This window comes from Penicillium waksmanii (assembly GCF_028829765.1).
Source record: "Penicillium waksmanii strain IBT 27052 chromosome Unknown utg000009l:1.0-4314994.0:1.0-4318279.0, whole genome shotgun sequence".
Classification (NCBI taxonomy): domain Eukaryota; kingdom Fungi; phylum Ascomycota; class Eurotiomycetes; order Eurotiales; family Aspergillaceae; genus Penicillium; species Penicillium waksmanii.
Window position 1 is genome coordinate 3,403,834 of NW_026643255.1, and position 27,617 is coordinate 3,431,450.

A 27,617-nucleotide genomic window follows, 5' to 3' on the forward strand; every position below is an offset into this window, starting at 1 on the left:
CCTTTCTGCTTTCACTTGCCTCATTTTCCCCCTTTCCCATTTCATTCTCCTTTCATTCTCGGCTGACTCGAAGAGTCCTTCGAGGGTTGGATGCCGTCATGACTTGTACGTTAGCTCGTCGAATTTTAAAAGCGTTAGTTCCTTCCATGTCCTTCGATGTTATTTTAGAGTAAATAGTAGAGTAAATAGTCCGCTTTGCTTGGTGCAACGCTGCCTTGTGACGTTGCGCAGTATCGAGTTGATTTCAAGTTGGTACATTCGACCTTCGTACTAGGATATGACTCGATGGTATGTGCACATCAGGCCCCAGGTTTGATGCCCTCGTAGACCGCAACCAAGAATCATGTACACAAGTACCAGGTACAGTAGTAAGTAGTAAGTAGAGAATCATCACAGTGACAGACTCGATCGGTTTAGACTTCACGTCATACCATCAAAGTCCCACGAGAATCCCTGACAGACAAGACTGGGTATCTGTCCAGCTTCGCCGGGGTATCGTCATCGCTGTCGCCACTCATCCCCGCACCTACACGACCTATAATCTAGAACCTCGCCCCCGACCTACCCTCATGATAATACGATTATTTCTACACCTACCTAGCACACAAAATTCCTACTGGTAATCAGTGCCCTGATCTAGAATACCAAATACCAACCTTATTCAAGTTTCAAGCAGACCGTATCCTACCCAACACCGCAATCCACTCCACTATAAAAAATATCCCACCAAGACATCCGCAAGCCATTATCATGCAATCCACTAGCCACCAAGGTTCACTTCCAGACCGGTCTCGCGACCACATAGTCGCAGAAACCAACCCCACCCCCAGCCAAGCCCATGAGTCAACGCCCGACCATTCCCTTCGAGAAAGAAATGACAGAGTCACTGCTGAGGCTGAGGCTGAGGCTGAAGCCGAACCAACCTGGCAGCCCCGATTCGACCGTCGACAGAGTTGGAGTACCCAGGATCGCAAGCATCAATTGCAGGAGCGACTTTTGAATGTTGAGGGGAGTCGGGAGAGAGGGTTTACGGAGAACTGAATGTGGGAGTTGAAGTGATGATGGTGGTATCTGCTACCTAAAAGTGTTGAGCGATAAGTTTGATGATTCTGAACCTGATCATGTATAATGAGACTTTGAATCCAATGGGAACTTGTTTCTTTGACGATACCAAGAGCCTCTCCCTTGAAAATAGAGTGGCCTCCAAACTAATTAAAATTCACTGTACAGAGTATAGTGAATGGCCTTGCGCAAGGTTCTTAGGGTGGCCCGACCGCTTTGAGGATGATGTAGTGGGGTTCTTCAAAAGGCAAGATTGTGTGTGGGAGCTAGGACTCTGGGATGGGAAGCCCTGGATTGTTCGATAGTAAATCCCATGTGCCAAATGTAGAGTGTAGAGTGTGCAACCATGGCAAGTATAAGAGTAATAAGAGTAATAAGGGTAAACCCAGAAGTGTCCCGCACTCCGACCTCCGCACCGCCTTAGGACCAGCCCGCCGCTCAATCCGATTCCGATCCCGCTTCCAGAACTTGCCCCATTCCAAGGAGAAGGTGACTCTTCTTTCCTTTCCTCCATATTTCCCCTCGTTTCCTCAATGTGGTGTCCAAATCACTGCGACTCCCCCCCCCAGACGTTCTGAGAGGATCACACTGAATCGATCCGTGAACGAACGCACACATGGCCATGGATCGCCAAAAGAAAAGTATGCGCTACCTGCATAGCTACGACACTTCTCCCCAGGACCTACTGACACTTTTCTCACTACAGGAGAACTCCGCGATTTGAACGAGAGAGCTTGGGCAGGCGAAACTGGTACGAATAATGCTTCCTCCCTCCCTCCCTCACCCCTCCTCCCCTTCCAGCCAAGTCAAGTTCCTCTATCTAACCCAGGTTACCCTTGCCTCCATAATAGATGTCTTCCCCGTTAGCAAATCCCTCGACTCAGCCCTAAAGAAAAATACCGCCTTCATCAAGCGTCTCCGAACCGGAATCAGTGCATCCGCCCTATCAACCTTCCTTTCAGATATCCGCACCCTCTCGCTACACAAGTATCTATCCGAGATAATCTCCGCTTGCTATGAGGGCCTCAGCAAGTTGAAAACGCCCGGTGAAATCGCCGTCGGAGTCGAGATCGTCGCCGCCCTCCATCAGCGCTTTGGCCCTGCTGAGTTCACCCGCTACATCGGCTGGCTTCTCGGCCGCGGCCTAACGTCCCCGGATAAAGCCCAGATCAAGCAACTGAGTCAGGAATTCCGCGAGCGCGAGGAGAAAGATCGTTTAGCGCGCCATCGGGTACTTTTGCGCGTTGTCACGGAATTATGGCTGGTTGGTGTTCTTCGGACGCTGGATGATGTCGAACGTCCTGATGACTTGGGTCTCAAGGGTAGTGGTGGTGCTGGTGATACTGGTGGTGGCACTGGGGACCCTGCGAAGATTTCCTCTTCCTCCGCCGAACAGCCCGTGCTAAAGCAGAAGTTTCCGTCCTCCACGACGCGAGATCCCGAGAAGGCGGAGCCGTTTCCTCTAGAAGTACTGAAGGATCTTTTGGGTCATGATCGGGAGCATACGAATTTGCCACTTGCAGTGCTCTTTGTTAAGAGCTTTAGTTGGGATATTCTTGGTGCTAAGTTGGCCGATGAGGGCAGGAAGACGGTGGAGGTTGATGGGGTGACGACGACTACGACAACGACTCCGGCCACTGAGAATGGGAATGCTGGGGGTTCGGATGCTACTGCTGCTACTGCTGCTCTGGATGCGGACCCGCCGTTGACGCCAGAGAAGATGCAATTACGGTTCAAGAATATTTTGACCCGATACCTGGATGATGTTAAAGCGCATGTTGTACGGGATCAGAAGGCTTTGTCGAATCAGAGTCGTCGCAATGCTGAAGCTTATGTGAAGAGTGGCGAGATCTTCGAAGACCGCCAGTCGAATTTCGAGAAGCAGACCAAGACGCTCGATAAGCTTGTTGCGAATACCCAGGTACTCTGCGAGGCCCTCGGTGCTGAAATGCCAGATCTGGTCGAGAAGGAGCCCGCCGATGCTTCTGCGAGCGGAGGCATTGGTTTGGTGAAGACTACTGATTACCTTCGTGGCCAAGGTGATGGTGCAGGTATCTGGGAAGATGAAGAGGAGAGACGTTTCTATGAAAATCTGGTTGACTTAAAAGGCAAGGTTCCTGCTGTGCTTCTGGAGGACGGCAAGAAAAAGAAGACCGAGGGCGACGAGGCTGGCAAGAAGAAAGCAGATGGGGACAATGCAGCCGAATCGCCTTCAGAGAAGATCGAGACGGCCGAGGAAAAGGCTGCAGCTGAAGCTGACGACCAATCCACCGCCATTGCTAGTAAAACTGTCGGTGCGCAAGTCGATGCTCTACTTGGAAAACTCCCCGATCTGCAGAACAAGGACCAGGTCGACCAATTTGCCTTGGACTTTTGCTTCGTCAATTCCAAGGCGTCCCGCAATAGGCTCGTCAAGGCTGTCTCGGACATTCCTAAGGGCCGGGTTGATCTTCTGCCTCTCTACTCGCGTCTGGTGGCTACCCTTGGACAGTACCTTCCAGATATCCCACAGGGCCTGACGACCTATCTTGATGAGGAATTCCGAAGTCTACAGCGGAGAAAGTCTAAGGAGTTCCTTGGACAAGTGCGCATGAGCAATGTACGATATCTCGCCGAGTTGACCAAGTTTGGTGTGGTGCCTGAGCACATTATCTTCCACTGCTTCAAAGTCTCGCTCGACGAATTCTCCCGTATGAACATCGAGATCATTGGAAACCTGCTCGAAAACTGTGGTCGTTATCTCCTCCGCAACCCCGAGACTTCGCCCCGTATGGCTTCTTTTCTCGAAACCCTGGGTCGAAAGAAGACCGTTCAACATATTGGTCAGCAGGAACGCATGGTGATTGAGAATGCAATCTACTATGTAGACCCGCCCCCACGCCCTGCAATCCAGCAGAAAGATCGGACTCCAATGGAGCAGTACATTCGCCGGCTGATCTACCTGGACATGAACAAGCGCAACTACACTAAGATCTTGAAGGCGATTCGAAAGCTGCATTGGGAGGAGCAAGAGGTTGTTGACATTCTAGAACGCGTATTCAGCAAGCCCGTCAAGGTCAAATATGGCAGCATTCACCTTTTGGCAATTCTTGTCGGCGCCATGTATCGATACCACCAAGACTTCGTCATTGGTGTGGTTGACAACGTCCTGGAACAGATCACGCTCGGCCTGGAGCAGAATGACTTCAAGTTCAACCAGAAGCGTATCGCCGAGGTCAAGTACCTGGGTGAACTGTACAATTACAAGATGATCGACTCCCCCGTCGTCTTCGATACATTGTACCGCATTGTGACCTTTGGTCATGAAGGTGGCACTCCCATCCCCGGGAGGATCGTCATGCTGGACCTCCCAGATGATTATTTCCGACTTCGTCTTGCTTGTACACTCCTTGATACTTGTGGTCACTGCTTCGACCGAGGCTCAGCGAAGAAGAAGCTAGACTTCTTCCTTAGCTTCTTCCAGTACTACATTTGTACTAAAGACCCCATGCCCATGGATATCGACTTCCTTGTCCAAGATACCTACTCCGCCCTGCGCCCACAGTGGAAGCTAACATCGGACCCCGATGAAGCAACCCGAATTTTCAGCGAGGCCGTTGCCCAGAACTACAACATGCCGGACTCTGAACGGCCCATCGAAGCAGACGAGGAGGAAGATGCTGCAGAGAGCAGCTCTTCTGACGAAGGTCTCGAGGAAGATGCGATTCCCGACATCGAAGACGAGCAGGAATCTAGCGATGAGGCTGAAGAGGTCTCTGGGCCTAACCCGGAGGCAGATGATGACAGTGAATCGGAAGATGAACAGATTATCGTCACGCGACAGGAGGAAGAACGCGACCCAGAAGTCGAGGCTGAATTCGATCGCGAATATGAGAAGATGATGATTGAGAGTGCGGACTCGAGACGTTTCGAACGCAAGGCCATCTTCGATATCCCGCTGCCAATGAAGAGACCCGCTCGAGAGAATGTCCCTGCCGATTTCCCTGGTGAAATGGAGGTGCCTGAGCCTGTCGCTCCGCCCAAGACCATGGCATTCTCTTTGATGACAAAGAAGGGCAATAAGCAACAGGTAAGACACCCTTGTAAAAACCTATATGGGGGAGCTGTGTATTTACGATACTAATAATAGCAGACTCGCACCATCGACCTCCCGTCCGACTCCAGCTTTGCTGTCGCCATGCGGACCCAGCAGCAGGCCGATCGAGAGGAGCAGCAACGCATCAAGAACCTGGTTTTGAACTACGAGGCATCAAATGAGAGCGAGACTGCAGAGAGTAAGATTGATCTATCATTCTTCCAAAAACCAAAACCAAAAGCCAGGACCAGACCTAACAAGCCAATCCAGCCGATTTTGAAAAACGTATCCCAGCAAACCAGCGCATCGAAAAGTCCACTGGAGCCCGAAATGCCTTCCGCTCTCGCAAACTTCAGCTCAGCGATGTCAACTGGTAATATGTGTTTGGTATAACGTCCACTTTTCACATGGGGACTCAGCCTTACAAATTTCCTCCTCTCTCTACAAAGGGCATTATTTTATCTGCCAGGATAAAAAGAGCCACACCCAGCAAACAAAGACAAGAAGGGCAATCTGCCACAACTAATTTGTTCGTCTACGACTCAATTTGGCTCAGATGCAACGATCCTGCATTGACAGAGTTGAGACATGGTTGATGTGAGAATTTGATTTCCACCTCGCCGAAACGCCTTTATTCTTGCCGTCGTGGATGGGCAAGCTTGCGCTGGATGGCCAAGGCATATTGGCCTCATGTGGATGCTCTGTTTACCCACACCCTCCCTCCTCGTACTAGTACTAGTAAAGTCTGACGAGTCGAGCCTGTAGGAGTTATTTATGCCTTTTGAGGTCGCGTCGGTATCGAAATTGAAATTGGTGATGGGCGGGGGTGACACTAGGCATGAAGATTAAGGTCCGAGGGTGGAAGATGAAAGGATCTGAATCAGTATGATGATATGATGTTTATGTTTTTGCCAATGGACTTCTTTTAGCTTAGAAGATCAATATCACTCCTTATGGCTGCTAGTACTTATGACCAGGTCGAAATATTTCCATGATATCTAGTATTTTAACGCCAAGTCTATGCTTGATAGGACACTGGCAGATACTAACTAGTAAAAGTAATACTGCAATCCATTTTCTTGATACGAGCAAGCACACTAATATTGACAACCTTGGAACCTCAGGTCGGATGCTGTTGATCCTTCTTGGCACTCACTCCACCTTGACTTACGTCAACGCGCCTTAACCCTGTTTCCCTGTTTTTGTACTTAGCAACCATGACAAAAGAAATGACATAGCAATTGGGTTTGACGTGGGCCTTCTTGAAATCCTTGGAAAGATGAAGATCATTTTAAATAAATGCTAGTATAAAATAATCAGCCTTATCAAGCAAAAATCCTCTGTACTAGGGTAGCAGCACTTTTGGATAACAGCGAAAGATGTACCTCCCACCTTTACTCTTGGCACTACTTGCCACACCTGTTCTATCCTCTTCTTATCACTTCAACCCCCTAGATCACTCAGCAGGAACTGCGCCTTACTTCACTCCTCATAACCCCCCACTCCAACCATCACCCCCGCAGGGTTGTAATGTCACTCGAGCAGCATATCTTGTGCGCCACGCGGCGATCTACCCAAATGATTTCGAATACGAAACTTACATCGAACCGTTTGTGAAAAAGCTGCAAAATACATCGAAGCACCACTGGCAGTCAACCAAGACACTCGCATTCCTGTCTAACTGGACGGCACCTGCTGAAGAGCACCATCTGGAAAAACTTACGAATTTTGGACTTCAAGAAGCGCGGTCGCTAGGAGCGACCCTTCACAAGAGATATGCGCATCTAAAGGCGCCCGCGAGAATCTGGTCTTCGACTGCGGAAAGAACGGCGAAGAGCGCAGAGGGTTTCATTACGGGCTTCACGAATAACCACACGAAATCGATCAACTTGACTCAAGTCGAGGAAAGCGAAAAGGCGGGCGCGGATTCTTTGACGCCGTATAAGGGTTGTTCGGCTTATAGCTCTTCATACGGTTCTGATCAATCCTCGGTATGTACTAGTTATATTAATTGCTCTGCTCTTTCATTTTCTTCCACCTTGGCACGACAACCACTGGCAGCATCGTATATTGACCAACAGACAGGCCTTCGGGAAAGTGTACACAAAGCCTATAATTGCTCGCTTGAACGCGGAAGCGCCTTCATTCAACTTTACGCAAAATGATATCACCGGCATGTTTGAGCTTTGCGGCTACGAAACCGTTATCCGAGGGTCTTCACCATTCTGCTCCTTGAAACTCTTCTCGCCGGATGAGTGGTTGGGCTACGAATACGCAAACGACATGATGTATTTCCACAACGCTGGTTACGGTCGGGAGTTATCTTCAACTCTCGGCTTGCCCTGGGTGAATGCCAGTTTCGCGGCGTTACGTGATGAGTCCCTGTCACAGGAGCTATACGTTTCGTTTACTCACCGTGAAGTCCCGCCCATGGTCCTTACTGCGTTGGGACTTTACAATAATAGTGCCTACAGCGGTGCGAATAATGTGAATGGAACTATGCCGGAGGATAGAATCAACTACAATCGTGCCTGGAAGAGTAGTGAGATACTCCCGTTTTTGACAAATATTGCCATCGAGAAGATGTCGTGCGAGAGCTACGGATACGATGAGGGAGATTACTATCGAATCTTGAATAATGCCGGCCCTCAGCCGTTGGTGGATTGTCGAGATGGGCCAGGTGGCAGTTGCTCGCAAGACAATTTCCATGATTTCGTCAAGGAAAAGCTTGAGTCGACTGTGGGTTATAATGAGGCATGTGGTAGTGGTGACAGTGACTACCCCACATCTTTGACCCTTTACGAAGTATAAGGCGGGAGTTGTGCGAGACAAGACTAAAAAGCTTCATTTACAGGCAAGGGCTTTTGGGAACAAAGCGATTCTGCCAAAATGAAATAGACCAGATAATTATTTTGATTGATCCATCGATGCATTAACATATTGAATATCCGATAACAAAGTCGTATTGGATAATAACCAAGATTTAAGCAATTGAGTCCGTGGATAAAAGTGACTCTGATTGGTACAATCGCTAACCTCTTCGAAAATGACCAAATTGAGCAGGCCTCAAGCGTCGAAGCGTCAACGCCGCCTATTTTTCCAAGAGTTTGTTAGGCGAATCAACTATGAGCCGCTGCCCCTCCTCCCCGACACCGTGACTGAGGTTATACTGGAAAAAGATACAGCAGGAACAGCTACAAATCTGGAGATCGGATTAGTTGGCACCTCTGGCACGATCGAAGATCTCAACATATCGCTGAAATACAAGATTCGGGAAGATCCGCTTCGTGTTGTCTATCCTGCTTCCACCGAATACCCTTTTTTTCGGAAGATTAACGACAAAGAGCTGAGCCGGGATTCGGAAATCTCAGATGGAGTATTTCGAGTATACAACAACCTTGGGTTACAGTATATCCTCAAGGTAGTTAATCGTCCTCTTTACCATCCCCGTAACACCACTGTCTTTCGATAATCTTCCCAAAAAAGGGGGATCCGAAAGGAACTGGAGAATCTCGAATACTTTGCAGACGTACCCGGCATTGTGCAGGCAGAGGGGGTTGCCGTATCTACAAACCCTTATATGATATCAAGAGCTAGCAATGGACTGCTAGTTGTGACTGGGATTCTCCTCAGAGCATATCCAGGAGGATCTTTGCAGGAGATTCTTCAGAAAATCGTATTTCAGAGTATCCATGGAAAAAATGGCCCCTTCAAACCTGATCGGCGCTGAATTGCTTCCACGAGGCAAAGAAAACCCACATGGACATCAAACCTTCGAATATCGTCATTGACAGTGGCGGAAATGCAGTTATCATCGACATCAGCGGCATTAGCGGGATAACCCACGAATGGTGCTCACCGGAAATTCAAGGCGAGGTGTCGTCGCCTTTTGATCTTTCGTTTGAAAAACGTCGATCGAATGACGTTTGGGCATATGGAAAACTTCTCTCTTGGATCGGATCGCATGTCAGTGTGAGAGATGACCCAGTCGCGAATTCTTTGAAGCAGGTTGCCGAGTGTTTAATGGAAGACAATTGCCAATCACGGATGGGTTTATCAGGAGCAATATCTCGACTTTCCGAAGGCCTCTGGCTCCACCCCGACGGTCAATGATCTCCCATGCTTCGATCGGTGGACCGAACAGCACGGCCTCAGGGCTTGGGAAGGACTCTCAAAAGTCCACGGGTTATAATATAATTCCAATAAAGCTAGCAGAAATCCATAGATATCTACGCATTTACGTCAGAACAAAAAATAATAAAATTATCCGGAGTGAAATTTATTTCTTTAAAAGGTATACAGGCTAAACGAATGTGAGAAGAGATAAATATTCACATGAAGACAACAATCCATCCGCCTCCGGAAGTACGAATCGAATTCCAACACAATCTAATCAAACTTGACATCCCGAATCCAATCCCAATTTAATCCATCACTCCTCAACACCAGAAGAGACGTTTTTAGACAGCAATGGCGAGAACGGCAGCGGCGACGATGGCGCCGAAGGTGGAGCCGGAGCCAGTGCGGGCAGCAGCGTTGAAGGTGGAGGAGGCGGAGGCAGCAGCGCCGGAGCTGGAGCCGGAGCTGGAAGAACCAGAGCCAGATCCAGAGGTGCCGGAGCCAGAGCCAGAGCCAGAGCCAGAGCCGGAGCCAGAAGAGCCGGAGCCAGTGGCGGAGGTCAGAGGGGTGGAGGTGCGGCTGCCGGAGGCGAAGCTGGAGGCGTGGGTGCCGTTACGGCCGGGGACGGAGGTGGGCTTGGAGCTCACGACAGGAGCAGAGGCAGAGCTGGAGCTGGCGCCGGAGCCGGAGCCAGAAGATCCAGAAGCACCGGAGGAGCTGGAGGAGCCGGAGCTGGAGGCACCAGAGCTGGAGGCATCAGAGCTGGAGGAACCAGAGCCAGAGCCAGAGTTAGAGCCTGAGCCAGAGCCGGTGGAGCCCTTGTTGGAGAGACCAGTGGAGGAAGAGCCAGCGGCGGAGCTGGAGGTAGTGCTGGAGGAGCTGGAGTTACAGGACAGGTCGAATTGAGGAGTGCTCAGGTCGCCCTTGACGACGCCGAAGCTGGGGCTAGCACCCTCATCCTCGAGCATGTACCACCAGGTGTTGGTGTTACCGAAGAGAGGGCAGCCAACCTCATCCCAGTACTTCTGAGCATTGGCGGCAGAGGCAGTAGCATCGCCCTCCTGGGGACCGCTGACGGGCCAACCAGTCTCGGTAATCCAGACCTCCTTGCCATTGGCAGCGGACTTGGTCTTCTCAACGGAGTCATCGAAGAGGGCCTTGGCGTTCTCGATGCCGTTCTCCATGGTGAGCTGGTAGTAAGGGTATCCGTCGAAACCGAGCCAGTCGAGGTGGTTGACGACATCGGAGTTGGAGGAGTTGGTCCAGGAATCCCAGGTGTCGACGTGACCGAGGGAAGCGTCGCTCAGGCCGGTGCCAGCGATGGTGGAGCGAACTTCCTTGATGTAGGAGACGAGCTCCTCGGGCTCGACGCCGGGGCCGGCGTTGGACTTGGAGCCAGTGACCGAGTTACGGTACATATCCTCCGAACCGACGGAGATACCGACGACCAGCTTGGCGAAGTCATCACCGTACTGGCTGATGGCGGCCTTGAGAGCGGCGATCTCGTTGGCCATGTTGCCTCCGGAGGCCCAGAGACCGAGAAGCAACTCGGTCTTCTCCTCAATGGCGGCGGGGATAGCCTCAATGGGGGTGTTGGTGGTACCGCCCTGGATCATGGTGTAGAGACGGGCACTGGTGAAGCCGGACTGGCCGACGAGGGCCTTGGCGGCGGCGAAATCCTTCTGGAAGTCGGCCTGATACTTGCTGCTGCCGTCGGCCTTGGTGGCACCATAGTTGAAGCCCTTGGAGACGGCATCGACCGACGCCACGGAGAGGGCGAGGGCAAGAAGTTGAATCATCTGCATTATGAAAGTGGCAAGCGAATGTCTATATGTGACGTGAGAGAGATAGTATATAGGAAAGAAATCAGAGAAGATCTGAAGTCAAAGAAGGACGTGAAAGAAAGAGGAATAAAAGAAGGATTCCTCGAGGTTGATGATAATTTTGAAGATGTAACAGAGAGAGAAGAGAAGAGAAGAGAAGAGAGAAAGGATGAAAACGGGGAAAAGAATGGAGAAATAGCGCAAGCAGAACAGGGCCTAGCCACCTGCAACCAGCAGCACACAGCATCACACAGCAAATGCCAAAGGAATGGCATGGAAAGTCTAGAACGCCGCCACCGGGTGGAACCACAGTGGAGCACGACACGTTTGCTTGTTGAAGTCTTTTGTCTCTCCCGATTGGTCACCCATCAAGACTCGATGCCAAAAATACATCGATGTGCCAATGGTCTTGTCTCTCCTTCTTCTTTGCCCTTCCCTAAACTGGGCAGAGAACAGAAAGTGGATCCTAATCCACATGTCGGTGCCTGCAGACGACGCAGTTTATGTCTGTGGCTTGCCCCATTTGCCGGTCCCCCGGATGTCTTCTCCTTCCTGGCTGCAGTCCCATTTTTCTGTCATAATGAAATGCCATCATTGGAACGATCCAATGATGTCTGCACCGTGGAATAACCCCCAATTCAAACAATGAACCCTGGCCTGCGGGAGTTTGGTAAAGTCTTGGGGTTTACAAGTTCGCCTTTTGCCATAACCCAATCGCCCGGTCGTCCCGAAGGCGGAGTCTCGGCACGGAGGAGTCCGATCCTGACTGATGCAGGGGGGAGGGGAGGGAGAAGAGAAATGGGGAAATTAATGTCTTGCTCTGGGCCAACTTGTGAACTGTTCAAGGGGTAATTTCTCTGTATTCCGGCTGTAAATAGAACATAAATGATGTGTGTGCACGTCGCTAGCGGGGATCGGCGCTGTTGGGTGACGATCGTGTCGATTCGGGTGGACACCTTGGACACCTTTGGACACCTCATATTTGAGGCATCGTGGCGACGAAAACGGACAAAACTCAATTCTTTCAACTGGAATCGCATGGAGTACTCCGCAGTAGTATCGAACAAAGGGTTTATTCTTTGTTTAAGGTTTCTAATACTACATACTACGGAGTAGGAGTAGGTAGATATGCAAACGAACGGCCCCGGGCGCGATCTTCACTACTTTAATTCAGCTATACCTACACGAGTACAGAGTGAAGATGGACTCGACATCATGTCAACTACTAAGAAATTCGATGGATATTCTCCAGATCTCAAATGCATTCAAATAATCATGTTCAAGTTCTTTGTGAGCAATGGTATATACAATACAATCAAACAGGTCATGTTCGGCTCCGAAACCTAATGCTCGGAGACGAAGATACCGGCCATTCCCATACCCTGGGGCGAAAAGATCGGTTAGTCTAAATCCGGAGATGGTGGGGACAATGTCTTTGCTTTCACTTACGGTTCCAACACACATCGATGTCACCGCGATACGCTTGTCCTGGCGACGCAACTCGGCCAGCGCAGTGACGACCTGGCGGGCGCCGGTTGCACCGAGAGGATGACCGAAAGCACTGGAGAAAAATTAGATTAGTTTTCCGTAACAGTGCCATTGTCCATTGAATAGGGGGTTCGGGTTCGCTTACATGGCACCTCCACGCGGGTTCACCTTGGACTCGTCCAGACCCAATTTGCCAACACAATAAACACCCTGCGACATAAGTTAGAAAGACCGCGGCGATCTTAACCTAAAATAGACGAGCACATACCATCGAGGCGAAAGCCTCATTGATCTCAAAGATATCAATCTCATCCTTGTTCAGGCCAAACTTGCCCAAAATCTTGGGAATGGCAATAGAAGGACCGATACCCATGATGCGCGGTTCCAGGCCCGCAACAGTGGCACCACAGAACTTGCCAATAATGGGCAGACCCAGCTGCTGCGCCTTGGAGCGCTTCATCAGGACCAGAGCCGCAGCACCATCGGTGATCTGACTGGCATTACCGCCAGTCGTTGCGCTGGGCTTCCATTGCGGGAAAGCAGCGCGAATCTTGCCGAGGCTCTCGGCAGTCGTGCCATAGCGAATACCATCATCCCGATCCACAACTACATCCTTGACCTCGCCCGTCTTGGGATCCTTGATCTGAGTCGCGATGGGAATGATCTCGTCATTGAACCAGCCCGCTTTCTGCGCGTGCTCGGCCTTTTGATAGCTCTTGGCCGCGAACTGATCGTGCTGCTCGCGCGAGATGTTAAAGTCTCCCGCCACGTTCTCCGAGGTCCACCCCATGGGCTGGTAGTTCTGCGATGCGAGCGGGTGCTTGTTGATGCGCTCGGCCATTTCGGGAGAGCCACCGTCGGAATTGGTGCTCATGCTCTCTGCGCCGACGGCGATACCCACATCGATGGAGCCGGAGGTGATCTGGTTGGCGATATTCTGGATAGCCAGCAGGCCCGAGGAGCAGAAGCGGTTGGTCACGGAGGTGGCAGCAGTCGCGGGATACCCAGCGGCCAGAACGGCGGAACGGGCGAGGTATGCGGCGCCGGGGGCAAGGCAGTTACCCACGCAGACATCTTCGATGAGGTTGGGGTCAACGTTGGACTTTTCGCGCACGGTCTATTTTATAACAATGTTAGAATGAATGAAAGTGGCTTGCCCATTGCATACAAACTTACCGTGAGCAGTGAGATCAGCAGGTTATCGATGGTGGTATCCTTCAATCCGCCCTTGCGAGCTTTGGTGAGCGGTGTCCGGGCGAGATAGGTGATCACCTGTATGAGAAGCGATTAATATTAATTCACCGATGGCGGAAAATCCATAATAATACATACCACGTCATCGGCATTCTTAGCCAAAATCCGTTGCTTCGCAGCCGATGTCCCGGGGGGAGACAGCTGGTTTGCGACAGAGGACAGTCGTTGTTGTGGTGAAGACATGATGTGATGTGATGGGAGGGTTGGAGAGTGGGAGAGTTGTAGAGACGGAAGCTATTTCTTTTTTTTGGGAAAGGAGACTAGGGCAGGTCTTAATATTGTCCGGGGTCGCAGAAATGCAGAAACGCGGGGCAAATGAACCGCGGCTCATTTGACCTGTGAAGTGCACACATTTCGGACCGAAACCAGCTGGGCCGAACTGGGGAGCATTTGAGCATTGGAAACATCGTAAAACATCGTGGGAAGCCGAAGAGAAGTGCCGACTCCGATGCTGGAAGTGTGTATCATACCGTCACAGTTTAATCCTCGGCCCACATTCAGGGCTGCTCATTGGTAAAAATCCGGTAATATTACGGCCGAGGTGTATTGAGATGCAGTATTCATACGCGGCTTTGGTTGGGACTTCGTTGTTAGGGCGACCCGATGTCGGCAATTGATTGTTAAATTGACGTTCAATGTTAAGCTGTATTTTCTCTGAGTATGCGAACCCTGAATATATTATATTAATATTCATATTGAATATTGGGTATTGAATATTTTAATTGACCAAAGTTACTACCACTGATTCGCCCAACCACAAACCGCAAACCCGGGGTAAACCCGTCGCCCTGCGGGGAAGACGAATAAGGATACGGAGGTTGCTTACAATCTCTCCACCTCGGATTCTGCTAGTGACGAGCTAAAGCAAGGTAGTTACCTCGCTAGGAACGGCAGATCGCTCCAGCCCAGCTTCCGTCTGGATTTCTACCTGGGGGCTTTCTTTTAATTCAAGTTCCCCAGATCTCTCTCTGTCTTTGAACAATTGAACAACCATAGACAAGCCACTCAATTACAATCCTTGAGGCTTGCGCTTTTCCTCAGCGAAAGGAGAGCTGAAGAATTGAACAATCACCTACAATACAATACGTACCCTTGCCAACACTAGGCAGCTTCTCACAATGGACATCCTGTCGGAAGTAGGCGCGCCCGCTGTGGCGATGGGAACCGCCTTTTCCCTTGCTGCCGGCGCCTATCTGAATGCAAAGCTCTCGATCGGTACCGACTTGACGGCCTTGAAGAATGACCGTGCCTTTGGGCAGCGCCTCGGTGAGCGCATTGGCAAGCTGGGCGACTCTCCCACTATCTACAAGATGCTCCAACGAGTCGTTGAGGTTGAAGGCCAGGGCACTGCAGATGCGCTCTGGTTTGAACACAAGACCTGGTCATACAACCAATTAAAAGAGCGTAAGTGCTGTTATGAGCCCTTCCATTTTCATGAACACAAGAACCTGATTTCTCTTTAGTGGTTGATCGATTTGCCGCCTTGCTACACGCACGCGATGTGAAGAATGGCGATATGGTAGGAGTTTTTACGACAAATTCGCCTGAGATGGTCGTGACCCTGTATGCATTGTCCAAACTTGGTGCAGTTGCTGCCATGATCAACACCAATCTGCGAGGTACGTGTCTTAACCACTAGCTCCCTGCTCCCTGAAAAACACTAACATAGCCCCAGATGACACATTCATCCACTGCCTCAACGTCTCTGGGTCCAAGTCGATTATCTCGACCCCAGATATCGCGCAGCATGTTTGCGCCGATCTACCACACTTATCATTTCATTTTTCCTCCTTCGAGGGAGTTTCCTGCGGTGATGTGGAGCTTATCACGCAAACCGAATTGCAACAATTCTCACCAGCCGGACTAGCCCCAGCTAAGCGCACACCGAAGGATCTCACAGCTTTGATCTACACATCCGGAACAACAGGCAAGCCCAAGGCCTGCGCTGTTCGAAACATGATGGCACTAATCACCTCCAACCCTCTCTCCGCCGACGTCAACGATGCTTCCAAATTCTACCCGCTTCGCACATACTCAGCTCTGCCGCTATTCCACGGCACAGCCTTCTTCACCGGCGTATGCTACTCGGTAGGAAATGCCGGAACCTCTCTGTCTAAGACGAAAATTCTCCGCCTCGCAGTTCTGGAAAGATGTCCATGACTCCGGAGCCACTCGCATCTTGTACATCGGTGAACTGTGCCGATACCTCCTCGCCACTCCCCCATCCCCCTATGACCGCGACCACAACTGCATCGCAGCATGCGGTAACGGGCTACGAGGCGAGATCTGGGAGAAATTCAAAAGCCGGTTCGGCGTGCATGAGATTCGCGAATTCTATCGCTCAACGGAAGGATTGGCCAAATTCGACAATCATGGTCCTGGCGTATGGGGCGCTGGAAAGGTTGGATTTTCCGGTCCCATTCGTCGGTTCTTGGAAGATGATACCTTCATTGTTAAGTATGATAATGATACGGAGATGCCGTTCCGCGATCCTGAGACTGGATTCTGCGTGAGGGCTGGTTTGGATGAGGAGGGTGAGGCTATTGGTCGTGTGCGTGATCGTGACTTGTTGACGGAATACTTGCACAATCAAGATGCTACCGACGGGAAGCTTCTTCGGGATGTTTTTCAAAAGGGTGATCTTTTCCAGCGGACGGGTGATCTGGTGGTGCAGGATCAGTCTGGGTGGGTCAGATTCCAGGACCGTGTTGGTGATACTTTCCGCTGGAAGGGCGAGAATGTCAGTGCTGGAGAGATCCGTGACCATATTTGTCGTATTGAGGGCGTTCATGATGCTGTCGTGTACGGCGTCAAACTTGCTGGGTATGTTATGAATCCTTGGGGGTTTGGGTTTCTGATTTCTAATGATTGTTTCTAGATATGATGGTCAGGCTGGCGCTGCAGGTATCACACTTGAGGAACATTCCCCTGCCTTTGAAGCCGAGCTTGCTTCGAAATTATACCCTGAGCTGAAGAAGCGTGGTGTGCCATCATATGCTTTCCCGCGTCTTGTGCGATTCATTGAAAAGTGAGTTTTGAATTAGCGGACCAGCGGAATCATTTTGCTAACAGGGCGCTTTCAGGGTTTCAACCGGTGTTACTTTCAAGCAGGCTAAAGGCGATCTCTTGAAGAAGGGATGGAACCCTAGCCAGGAATCTGCTGGGGACAGTCTATATTGGCTCAACGGAACTAATTACGAGAAGCTCGAGGATAACAGCTGGTCATTCATCGAGAGTGGCAAGGCGAAGCTGTGAGATGGGGGTGTGAGATGGGGGCCTAGAAGATTATACAATCGTGTCACCACTGTATATAGAAACCTTTGTGATAGATAAATAGCATGTATTGAGTTAATGGGACGTTCGTTATTATTACTAGATATCGGATACCTTTATAATTATAGGTACTGCTGTTGCCACTATTAGCACTAGACTACTATATACTAGGTACTTTTAATATCAGTATAAATACCAGTAAATAGATCAGATACTAGATATTATAAGGTTTTGCTTACATACTTCTATTCTAAATTATCCTGAACATTATATAGGCTAATATTAAGCCTGAGGATATTTTCTCTATAACTATAACGATATTTTATAAGTTATCTCTATTAGCTACCTTATAATGTATTAAAGGTGACGATAACACTGCCGCCTCGGGAAGCGATCGGCTCCCGGAGCCCAACCTGAGTTAGTCCCCCCCGCCGCCCTGAGCTGCTCCCTGAGCGACCCTGAGCAACCCTGAGCGACCCTGAGTACTCCATTCCAACCTTGAAAATGATTGGAGAAACAATTCGGTAAGTAGCCCATCACCGTGATACGGAAAAGTCTCGCAACGAAGCTTCTGCCTTATAGGAACAGAATTGCGATAAAAGTTTATGACTAGACAGCTAGCTACGAGTAGTCTACTGTATAATTCGCGGCTCACAAGAAAAAACCCGAATAAACGAACTGTTCGCTCTCAGCTCGCACTGGAATATTCGCACTGGAAGATTTAGAACGCCATCTTCGACTTGTTATGGAGTACTAGATGAGCAAGCCATACAGCAACTGCATGGTAGTGTAGCTTTCATGTCAGAAGAAGCAAGCTCCAGGGCTCATCTTTTGCGAAACCAGGATTTAGCATTACAATTGCTTTGCAGGCTGGATTTCTTGCCCCTCTCTCGGTGAGATTGGCAGTCACAACATCAAAAAAACAGAAACGCTTGAGCTCTACTGACATGGAGTTCAAATGGAGGAAAAACTCTCCTTGGCCAACGGGGTGAACCGCAGGTACGGCTTGACCACCTGCATGTTAGGGAACCGGGCCCTGGCATCCTCATCCGCGATGTGGGAGGGTACAACCACATCATCACCGGGCTCCCAGTTGACGGGGGTATTGATGGAATGCTTGTCAGTAGCGAGCAAAGAGTCGAGTACGCGGAGAAGTTCGGCTGTGTTACGGCCCGTGGAGGCAGGGTAGGATTGAATCAGGCGAATGACCTTATTAGGGTCGATAATGAATACAGACCGGATGGTATAGGCGATTCCCCTAGCGTCCACATTGGTAATATCTTGGTGATCAAGCCTGTTGGGACACGTGAGTTCATGACGGAAGTGGGGTACTTGGGGTAGTGGAGGGACAGGAAAGAGGAGAAAGGAAATCCACTGACATATCATAGGCATAAGCGATCTGGCGGTCCTTATCGCCAATGACGGGGAAGGTCAAGGCACATCCGGCTATCTCGGCGATGTCGTTGATCCAGCCATCGTGCGACTCGATGTCGTTGGCAGAGAGACCGATCAACTTGACGTTGCGCTTGGTGAACTCGGGCTCGTATTTGGCCAGTGCGGCCAGCTCCGTGGTGCAGACTGGGGTGTAATCCTCCGGGTGGGAGAAGAGAATCGCCCAATTGTTGCCGACCCACTCGTGAAAGTCGATAGGGCCGATGGTAGTTTCGGCTTGAAAGTTGGGGGCAATCGACCCAAGACGGAGACTAGCAGATCGACGCAAGGGTTAGTCAGAATGCAGAACGAACGGCCGGGGTGATGTTGCCAAGATCGATGAACGGGACTCTCCAGAATAATGGAGGCACGGAAGAGCAACGAGTATCTTGCTTTTTTTTTTTTTTTTTTCTTTTGCTCCTTATTTCTTCCTTTTGTAGTTCATTTGGGGTTGGGAAAGAAAGCAAAACCAGACCGCCGACTGGGAAAGAAGAAGTAGGATTCTCAGGAGACTTACGGGGTGGACCTCGTTCCTTCCTGCATCGTGGGGGAGGGGAAGGAACCACTTGCGATCGAGCCGGCAAAAGAATCCTGGTGGAAGAATCAAAACAGCCGCAGGTCTACTATTAAATTCAATGATAAATGGACGCGGAGTAGATAACCAAGTGAGAGAATCGGAAAGCCGTAAAAGGGGGTCGATGGAAGAGTCTGGAAGCGGTCAGGTTAAGCATCCATCATCTATTTACTGATATTTTGCGCGTCATGCACTCCTTTTTCCCCGCTTTAAGATCGTTGGTCTTTGGTCTTGGGTCATTTGATAGACAATGAGTCGATCGCAACGGGGAAAAACTCTCTCAACCTGAAAAATTTCATATTCTTCAATACATCCCACCCGAGGGAAAGAAAAACAGTCTAGTTCGAATTTAGTCAAGGAGAAAACACATAAAAAAAAAAAAAAAAAACCTGTTTCTCTGAAAATCGGATAGCTGGCGGTAATTCTCCCTTCTTTCCAAATTCCTTCCTTCTCCTTCTGGATAGCTTACTATTCTCCCCACCTTCATTGGGAGTAAGTAATACGTACGACGTGCCTTACATTGACTGTGTAGTTCTCCTTTCCGGACTCTCTCTCTCTCCTTCTCACTTGTTTCTATTGCGCTTATTTCTACTCTATTTGCGACCGGAGAACAGGAGGAAAAGCACGGCGATCTTGACACCCGATCCGCAGTGGGTCCTTCCACCTGATCCCCCAACGACACCCTCATGTTTCCTGCGAAATCGTAGAAGCGCACGAAGAGGCAGAAAGGCCTCCAATCTGTCTGATGGACAGACTGAATCAGCTATCGGTTTATACTTGGGACGAGTCGCGGCAATTTCGCTCAAGCTATGGCGTATGGTGCGTTGGCTCACTTCCAGTCCCCCCACCCCAAACGACGACGAAGCTCTCTGCTGAAACTCTCTTAGGCACGTCTTCGGGACGAGGCACCTCGGCCGTGCCACTAGTCAAGATCATGCACAGACTGCTCGCCAGCCAAGTGTCTCCTCTCCGGTTGATGTGAGCGATACCTCAGCCCTATGTGGTCTTGACGAGGACAGCCACCTGGAGAGCTCGCACAGAGGGTCGGAGGGAACAATCGAAGTGATGGCGCGCATTGGTGAGAGTCTGGGCCTGGAGGAAAGGGTGCAAGAAGAGTATCAGATGCTGGCATCCGTTGCTGCCCCTCATCGCAAGTATCTCCTGCGGCCCGTGGAGATGCTGCGCTTACCCAGCCTCAAGGAGGGCCACGAGCCATCGCTCCTGGTCTGCATATATGAAAACCCCGGTCCCAACGATCTCCTGCACTTTGTTGATTGCGACGCGACCTGGTATCAGATGCGTCCCGAGGGCGATAAATGTGATGACGAGATCGATGATCTGGGCTCGCATCAGTCCGGCCGGAGAGAGTTCATGCCGTTGCAAAATTTTCTGGATTTCGCCATCGGTGCAGCTGGATGCATCAAAATGCTGCATAGCCAGCAAATTGTGCATGGGCAGATTCGGGGGGATGCGTTTCACTTCAATCGGGAGACCGGCCGCGTGAGACTGCTCCATCTCGGGGTGGGTATCCTGTCCCATCATACCGGGCGAAAGAGCGCCGGCTGGTCCGCCCTTGCGAATCGAAACGTTGCCGCGGCCAATATCTCCTTCATGGGCCTCAAACAGACCGACCAGCCGCCCATCCAGCCCGACAATCGCGCCGATATCTACTCCCTCGGCATCCTGCTGTGGAACGCTTTAATCCACCAGACCCCGTTTGGGGGCGAGACTCCCATGGACATCATAAAGGAGGCACTTGGACAGGAGCTGCCGTCGGTGTCGAGCTTGCGACCCGAAGTCCCGGAAGTCATTGCACGGATTATCACCAAGGCAACGGCAAATTCTGTCTCGGAGCGATACAACTCTGTCAGTGGCCTGCGACATGATCTTGTGGACGTGCGGAGGGTGCTTGCGACGGGAGATGCTACAGAAGTGGAAACCTGGCAGATTGCTCGCAAGGATGTTTCTCCATTTTTTGCGCTCCCACGCACGATGGTGGGTCGGACGATCGAGCGGGATACTATCGCCGAGGTCCTGGATCGTTGCTTCAAATTGTACCAGGGAGGCAACAAGCTTCATCTATCGTCGCTTCCGGAGGGCCAGTTCGCAGCCTTCGCCGCGCTCCCCTCACCAAGTGATGTCCTAGGGGAAGAAGATGCCCGTAGCTCAGCTGATGGGTTTCTCAATTTGCCGGCATCCACGAGCGCGACTTTCGCCGGAACTCCTCAGCTGTATATAGCCAACACGAGCCGCGTGCGTTTTTCTGGAGGTTCGCAGTACTGCTCGAGCGAGGGCAGCGAGTCCGGTTCCGTGGCCATAGATAGGAGAGAGGCAGAGAAGAGACTGTCGGCTGCATCGTTCGACAGCACCAGCGGCGAGGGAAGTTCGCGCTCCAGCGACATTGTGGGCAGACCAGCTGCACATCGCATACTCGCGTCGCAAGGACTCTGCGAGCTAATCAACATTGATGGAGGGGCTGGGTTGGGCAAGACTCGATTGATCACATCGATCCAGATCGAAGCCCGACGAAATGGCTTTTTCGCCAGCTCTCGCTTTGATAATGCCGCCGAAGACAGCTTGCGTCCGGTTCTACACCTATTTTCAAGTCTGTTCGAGCAGGCCTTTTCAGAAAATAAGTTTGAGCCTAGTTTTTTACCAACGCTGCGAAACCAAATTGGGTCTACGTGGAACACTTTGCACAAAGTTTTAGGGCTTCCCAAATTCCTCCTTGGTTCGGGACCTGCCGTGTTTGAGCAGGTGCCAAATCATTCTGCTCCTTCCAATACCTCACTACCTTACCGCCATCCTGCTCCTGAGAGTACTGGAACGGAAAGCTCGCAGGAATTTCTTCGGACCGGATCTTCGATCAAGTCTTTGCCTCTCGTGCGGACATTGCTGGATATCCTGCGAACCTTCACACGGTACAAGTCAGTGTGTCTCTGCCTAGATGACGTCCACTTGGCAGACGAAGAATCGTTAGAGCTTATTGCTCAAATTATTTCGGCTAGAATCAGAATGGTGGTGATTTTAGCCTACCGACCTGAAAACACGAATACGATGAAAAAGCTTCTTGACCTCTCCATCAATAAAGGTAATTCCCCCCCCCCTGTCTGTCATCAGTTTTGATCGTTGTATCAATCTGACTTGTCTTGCCATTTGGTATCATGCTTACCATAGTAGGTGCTCGGAAAGGAAGAGATCTAGGGATTACCACCATCACGCTTTCTCCACTCAGTGAAGACAGCGTGATGCAATATATTGCAAGCACCTTATATCTACCTATTCCTGTTATCTGGCCTTTCGGGGCGCTCATTCAATCCAGGACCAGTGGCAACCCGCTTTACGTTCGTGAAATGTTGAACGATTGCTATGAGCATAAATTCATCTGCTATGACTACCAGAAGGAACTGTGGTCATACAATCTAAGCCAAATCTCGGAATATTTCAAGGCGGACAAATATAACGACGCTATCTTCGATGATCTCTTAGCTAGGCGCCTGAGTAGCCTATCGCCTGTATCCAAGTCAATCCTGGCATGGGCATCCGCTTTGGGCATGTCTTTCTCATTTCAACTGGTCCAGAGGCTCCTGAACAACGATAAGATAGCCGCAGAGTCTCCGCTGCCTGAGCGAGAGTTGATTGAAGGCCTTCAGGCGACCATAGAAGCCTGCGTTATCGTACCAACGCAGGATCCTGACGTCTTTTCCTTTGCATATGACCATTACATGCATCTCGCGGCGTCATTTCACACAAGAGGCAAGGATCATGTGAATTTTATCAAAGCACAAGTGTTGTTTCAGCATCATTCCCACGAGGAAAAATACTGCAATATGCTGGCAACGGCCATCATCGAGTCAGCTACGGTAATCAAAAGCTCCGTGGCAAGAAGAAAGCCTTATAGAAAGTTTCTGGTCGACCACGCGAAAGCTGCGAGTGAGACTGGCTTCCGCTCGACCGCTGTCAAAACATACGAAAGCTGCATCATACTACTCCAGGAAGACATGTGGAACGATGATGTCGATGATGTGAGCTACGGCGAGACGCTGCAGATATACACCTCCGCTGCCGAAGGCTATTTGTATCAAGGACAGCATGCCGAAGCTAACTGCTTGCTGCAATCCATTCTCTCCAATGCCCGAAGTCCAGTGGATAAGGCTCCCTCCTGTATCTTGCAGTCTCGTATGCTTGTACAACTGGGTAACTCGACAGGTGCATTCCAGGCGCTGAAAGAATGTCTCAAGACTCTGGACACCACAATTGATGATGAACCAAGTTTTTCTAAATGTGACAAAGAGTTCCGTCGGCTATGTGAGGCCATCTCCACCATTCAGACTGATGCCATCATCGAGACGGCGCCCATTGAGCATCCTACTTTGGTTGCTGCCGGTGCGGTCCTTATGGAGGCCACGAACGCAGCATTCTGGTCCGACACGCTGACTTTCTATCAAATAACCCTTGTCATGGTTGACACTTTTCTCTCTCGTGGTCCCTTTTCCCAGGCGGGCATGGGATTCTTACAGCTGGCTGTGATATCGCTCACTCGGCACAACGCAATCGCATTTGCATGCCAATGTGGGGATCTTGCTCTAGCCTTAATTACTCAGTCGCAAGACCCGCTTACGGAGGGTCGTGGCCTCGCGTTACATTCGACTTTTGTCGATCACATTCAACATCACATTCAGTCCTCAATCTGTCACTTGGAAAAGGCTTTGGAATCCGCAATCCACTCTGGTGACCGAAGCCTGACCATCTTGAACTACGGGCTACTGGCCACCTCGAAATTTTTTGCCTCCGAGAACCTGGCCGAGCTGGAAAGTTTCTGTGTTTACAGCTGTCAGGACATTGCTAACTGGCAGTTGGATACGCCCGGTGGTACGATCCTCATCACAATTCGCCAGCTCTGCCGTGCTTTGCAAGGTAAAACACATACGCATGACGCGGTAGGGGTTATGAGTGACAACGAACACAATTCCACCGCATACAAGGCTTGGCTAGTAAGAACCTTCAAGAATAGCGACCGGCCGCTAATGCTCTATGAGAGCATTGAAATTGCTCCTTTATTTTTGTACGGCCACTACGAGCGAGCGGTTGTACTGGGGAATTCCTGCCTGAAGAAAGTCAATGCCATATGGTCTGCACGAAACACGCGATTCCTCATGTTCTTTCATTCCCTTTCTCTAGCTGGATGTGTGTGGGCCCGAAAAGAACAGCAACTCAACCCCGCATATCGCGCATGCTCTCCTCAGCTGGCATCCGATATCAATGGGCGATCCCTCGAGGCCTCTCTCGAGGAGGAGATGAGCGGTCTGGCGAAGATGTTGATGTATTTCAAGCGTAAGATTGAACAGTGGCAAGTAGTCACGGACGTGAACTATCTGGCGTGGACTAAAATCCTCGGCGCTCAGATCGCTGAGATGGAGCATGACCATATGGCTGCTCTTCGTCTCTATCAAGAGGCATTGGACCACGCTTCTGTGCATGGCTTTGCTTTCGAGGAAGCCCTGGCTCACCATCTGTTAGCTGGACATCTGATGCGCGAGGGCTCTTTGCGACTGGGAGCACTCACTCTGAAAGAGGCAGCTGGTCTCTACCGTCGGATGGGGGCGACTGGGGTTGCTGAACACATCCTGCATCTCTTTGATCTGGAGCAGCCGGCAAAGGATGTAACACGAGAAGCCGCTACTCAAACCGAATTAGATGACAGTATTCTACAGATTCACCCAAAGGTAGCCGCTCCCGGCAACGATGAAACCCCGAGCGCGGAAGAGTCAGTGGCAGAGCGTTCCCTACATATCTTGGACCTCGCCTCTATTCTTGAAGGGTCACAGGTGATATCGAGCGTGCTAAGGATTGACGAGCTGCTCCGGACAATGTGCAAGGTCATTATGCAGAGCTGCGATGACGTTGCTACCTTGGCGGCAATCATCACGGAGGCGGATACGACCGTCGGTTGGGCCGTGGCAGCAAGTGGCGACGTAGCTGGACACATCAAAATACATGATCCTCCCACACCGATTGAACACTCCAACCTTGTCGCGGAAAGCATCGTGAACTACTGTGTGCGATTTCGCGAAGCCGTTTATTTGCCAGACGTCCTACAGGAACCGCGGTTTAGCTACGTTAGTGAAGCGTGGTTGGCTCAGAACCCGGTTAGCAAATCGGTTATGGCGCTGCCCATTTCGCACGGCAGTAGTGAGAGCCAACCCCTTGCGGTGCTCTATCTGGAGGGACTGCCCAACGCGTTCTCGTATCGCAACCGGGTCGTTTTACAGCTGCTCGTCGTCCAACTCGGAATCAGCTACTCCAACGCGCTAACCCTTAAAGAAGTCGAACGAGTATCCACCATCAATCAATCCATGGTGGAGGTGCAAAAGAAGGCGTTGGCAGAAGCGATGAAGGCCGAGCAAAACGCGAACACTGCGAAGGCGGAGGCCTTGCGTCTTGCCCAGCTAGCCGAACAGGCCGCCAGGGCTAAAAGTGTCTTTCTCGCCAATATCTCTCATGAGTTACGAACTCCCCTTAATGGGGTTATTGGGAACTCGGAACTTCTACTCAGCAGTCCACTCCCGGAGCAGCAGTTGGAAATGGCAGACTCAATTCGCATATCAGCGGAACTCCTGCTTTCTGTGATCAATGATATTCTCGACCTTTCCAAAGTCGAAGCGAACAAACTGCAATTGCGTAAGGTATCCTTTGATGTCAAGGAGATCGTTCAGGAAGTTGTTCGCTCGATGGCGACCGATTTCGGAAGCAAGCGATGGCCTAAAGATCTTCGCATCATCCAGGATATCCACGCGCCCCAATACCGCGTATATGGCGATCCCGTACGTCTGAAGCAGGTTTTGGGCAACCTATTCGGTAACAGCCTGAAATTCACTGAACAGGGGTCCATCACGATTGGATCCAGGGTCGAAGATGAAAATGAGGACATCGTTCGTCTCTCCTTTTGGGTAAAGGACACAGGAATTGGCATCCCCACGCACCTCACACAACATCTATTTAAGCCTTTCACCCAAGCTGATGCCAGTACCGCGCGCCGGTTCGGAGGCAGTGGTTTGGGCCTCAGTATTTGCAAATCACTGGTAGAACTGATGGAGGGCACCATTGAGCTCAAGAGCGTCGAAAATGCCGGCACAACTATTAATTTCTCAATCTCCGTACGAAAAGCCAATCCTGAGGATTTGGAGACTGCAGCTCCAACAGAGTTGACTGACGGGTCGTCGGGTCTACCCGATAACGCAGCCGCAGATTGCATTGATCTATCCGAGATCCCCCTCGCCGACCTTCGCGTCTGCATCGCGGAGGATAACCTCATCAACCAGAAAATAACGGTGCAATTTCTCAAGAAGCTAGGATTTTCCCAGGTAGATGCCTTCAACAACGGCCTAGAGGCCGTGGAGGGCATTCTGAAGAAGGCCAGTGCAGAGCAACCGTACCACATGGTCTTGATGGATGTCCAGATGCCCGTCATGGATGGATATACTGCCACCCGCCAGTTACGAAACGATGCCGTGGATGCTGTGAGGCGAATCTTGGTTATCGCTCTCACAGCTTCGGCGATCCAGGGTGATCGGGAGAAGTGCTTGGCTGCTGGAATGAACGACTACCTTGCAAAACCCGTTCTTCTGGAGGTGCTGAAGAGGAAACTTCATAAATACCTCCAGATCAAATGATCTCCACGAATAAATAATTAATAATATCTTTCCAAACTTTCTGAAGAGCTTCAACGGGTCCGGGACTTTCTCAATAAGGAAGACACCCTAAAATAATGTTGCTGTGATATGAGACCACTTGAAGATCCTCACCAGATACGTGCAGCAGGGAGAGGTTATCGAAAAACATGACAAAATTCCCGATAGTCTTCGCGAACAGTTTTATGCCGAGGAGGATCAGCGGCTTGCACGACGCAAGAAAAGCTCGAACTCTACATGTGGACTCACCGCTAGGTACGTATATGTAGAAGGGACTTACTTCCTGAGGACGAGCCTAGAGCCTCCAGGGCTCGTCAAGGCCTGCCGTGGCCTATTCGCCGCCCCCATTGTTAGGCTGCTCCCGTGGCGCGTGACTGCGAAACGGTTGTGGCGCCTCAGTGAAGTCCAGCACGACCTACCTAGACTGTCTTAGCCCACGAGATGGTGTATGACTAACCCTTCTCGCCTTGTTTTGAACCTCCTAGCAGACTTGACACGCTGTTAAATTTGGCCTTGACCTCTTTTATTACCTCTCTTCAAGCACCCTTAAGTTTGCATAATATACTAGCACAAAGGTGACTGTTTCTTGTGCGCCATATATGAACTGATCTTCGTAAGTATAGCTAATGCGCTTGTGGTGGGCACAAAACTAGTTTTGTGGCCTATGCAGAGACGTGTTAGTAGGTACCTCAGTTCGTTACAGAAGGAGATAGAGATTTCTTAGATGGTGTACAAAACAATTAGAGTGAATACAGTCAATCTGATTTTTTGGTCTCTATATGACATAGCGGCAGAAATAATAAATGTATCAGCAGTAGGTAGTATTA

The 27,617-nt window shown here is 50.5% G+C and overlaps 9 protein-coding genes across 9 annotated transcripts; 6 read left to right on the forward strand and 3 right to left on the reverse strand.

The window, feature by feature from the left end:
• Positions 1-750: 750 nt before the first annotated feature.
• Positions 751-1,041, forward strand: N7481_011608 (uncharacterized protein; the record flags this gene model as incomplete). Its single annotated transcript, XM_057270827.1, has 1 exon — positions 751-1,041. One exon carries the CDS (start codon positions 751-753, stop codon positions 1,039-1,041), a length of 291 nt encoding a protein of 96 aa, XP_057118001.1.
• Positions 1,042-1,678: 637 nt separating this feature from the next.
• On the forward strand, positions 1,679-5,514 carry N7481_011609 (regulator of nonsense transcripts 2; the record flags this gene model as incomplete). Its single annotated transcript, XM_057270828.1, has 5 exons — positions 1,679-1,703; positions 1,769-1,813; positions 1,914-5,131; positions 5,195-5,336; positions 5,408-5,514. The coding sequence occupies 5 exons, from the start codon at positions 1,679-1,681 to the stop codon at positions 5,512-5,514; spliced, it is 3,537 nt and encodes a 1,178-aa protein (XP_057118002.1).
• A 1,002-nt stretch (positions 5,515-6,516) lies between these two features.
• Positions 6,517-7,948, forward strand: N7481_011610 (putative histidine acid phosphatase; the record flags this gene model as incomplete). Its single annotated transcript, XM_057270829.1, has 2 exons — positions 6,517-7,128; positions 7,223-7,948. 2 exons carry the CDS (start codon positions 6,517-6,519, stop codon positions 7,946-7,948), a joined length of 1,338 nt encoding a protein of 445 aa, XP_057118003.1.
• A 235-nt stretch (positions 7,949-8,183) lies between these two features.
• Positions 8,184-9,250, forward strand: N7481_011611 (protein kinase domain protein; the record flags this gene model as incomplete). The annotated part of the gene is made up of 3 exons (XM_057270830.1): positions 8,184-8,545; positions 8,624-8,813; positions 8,882-9,250. The coding sequence occupies 3 exons, from the start codon at positions 8,184-8,186 to the stop codon at positions 9,248-9,250; spliced, it is 921 nt and encodes a 306-aa protein (XP_057118004.1).
• Positions 9,251-9,597: 347 nt separating this feature from the next.
• Positions 9,598-11,061, reverse strand: bgt2 (GPI-anchored beta-1,3-endoglucanase EglC; the record flags this gene model as incomplete). The annotated part of the gene is made up of 1 exon (XM_057270831.1): positions 9,598-11,061. One exon carries the CDS (start codon positions 11,059-11,061, stop codon positions 9,598-9,600), a length of 1,464 nt encoding a protein of 487 aa, XP_057118005.1.
• A 1,361-nt stretch (positions 11,062-12,422) lies between these two features.
• Positions 12,423-14,004, reverse strand: N7481_011613 (putative peroxisomal 3-ketoacyl-coA thiolase (Kat1); the record flags this gene model as incomplete). Its single annotated transcript, XM_057270832.1, has 6 exons — positions 12,423-12,461; positions 12,529-12,640; positions 12,713-12,777; positions 12,836-13,684; positions 13,744-13,839; positions 13,900-14,004. 6 exons carry the CDS (start codon positions 14,002-14,004, stop codon positions 12,423-12,425), a joined length of 1,266 nt encoding a protein of 421 aa, XP_057118006.1.
• A 935-nt stretch (positions 14,005-14,939) lies between these two features.
• On the forward strand, positions 14,940-17,076 carry N7481_011614 (putative bifunctional fatty acid transporter/acyl-CoA synthetase (FAT1); the record flags this gene model as incomplete). Its single annotated transcript, XM_057270833.1, has 6 exons — positions 14,940-15,225; positions 15,285-15,440; positions 15,497-15,909; positions 15,962-16,644; positions 16,700-16,849; positions 16,905-17,076. 6 exons carry the CDS (start codon positions 14,940-14,942, stop codon positions 17,074-17,076), a joined length of 1,860 nt encoding a protein of 619 aa, XP_057118007.1.
• A 972-nt stretch (positions 17,077-18,048) lies between these two features.
• Positions 18,049-19,068, reverse strand: N7481_011615 (peroxiredoxin; the record flags this gene model as incomplete). Its single annotated transcript, XM_057270834.1, has 3 exons — positions 18,049-18,388; positions 18,474-18,797; positions 19,043-19,068. 3 exons carry the CDS (start codon positions 19,066-19,068, stop codon positions 18,049-18,051), a joined length of 690 nt encoding a protein of 229 aa, XP_057118008.1.
• An 840-nt stretch (positions 19,069-19,908) lies between these two features.
• On the forward strand, positions 19,909-26,772 carry N7481_011616 (uncharacterized protein; the record flags this gene model as incomplete). The annotated part of the gene is made up of 3 exons (XM_057270835.1): positions 19,909-19,922; positions 19,987-22,190; positions 22,277-26,772. 3 exons carry the CDS (start codon positions 19,909-19,911, stop codon positions 26,770-26,772), a joined length of 6,714 nt encoding a protein of 2,237 aa, XP_057118009.1.
• Between the last annotated feature and the right edge of the window lie 845 nt (positions 26,773-27,617).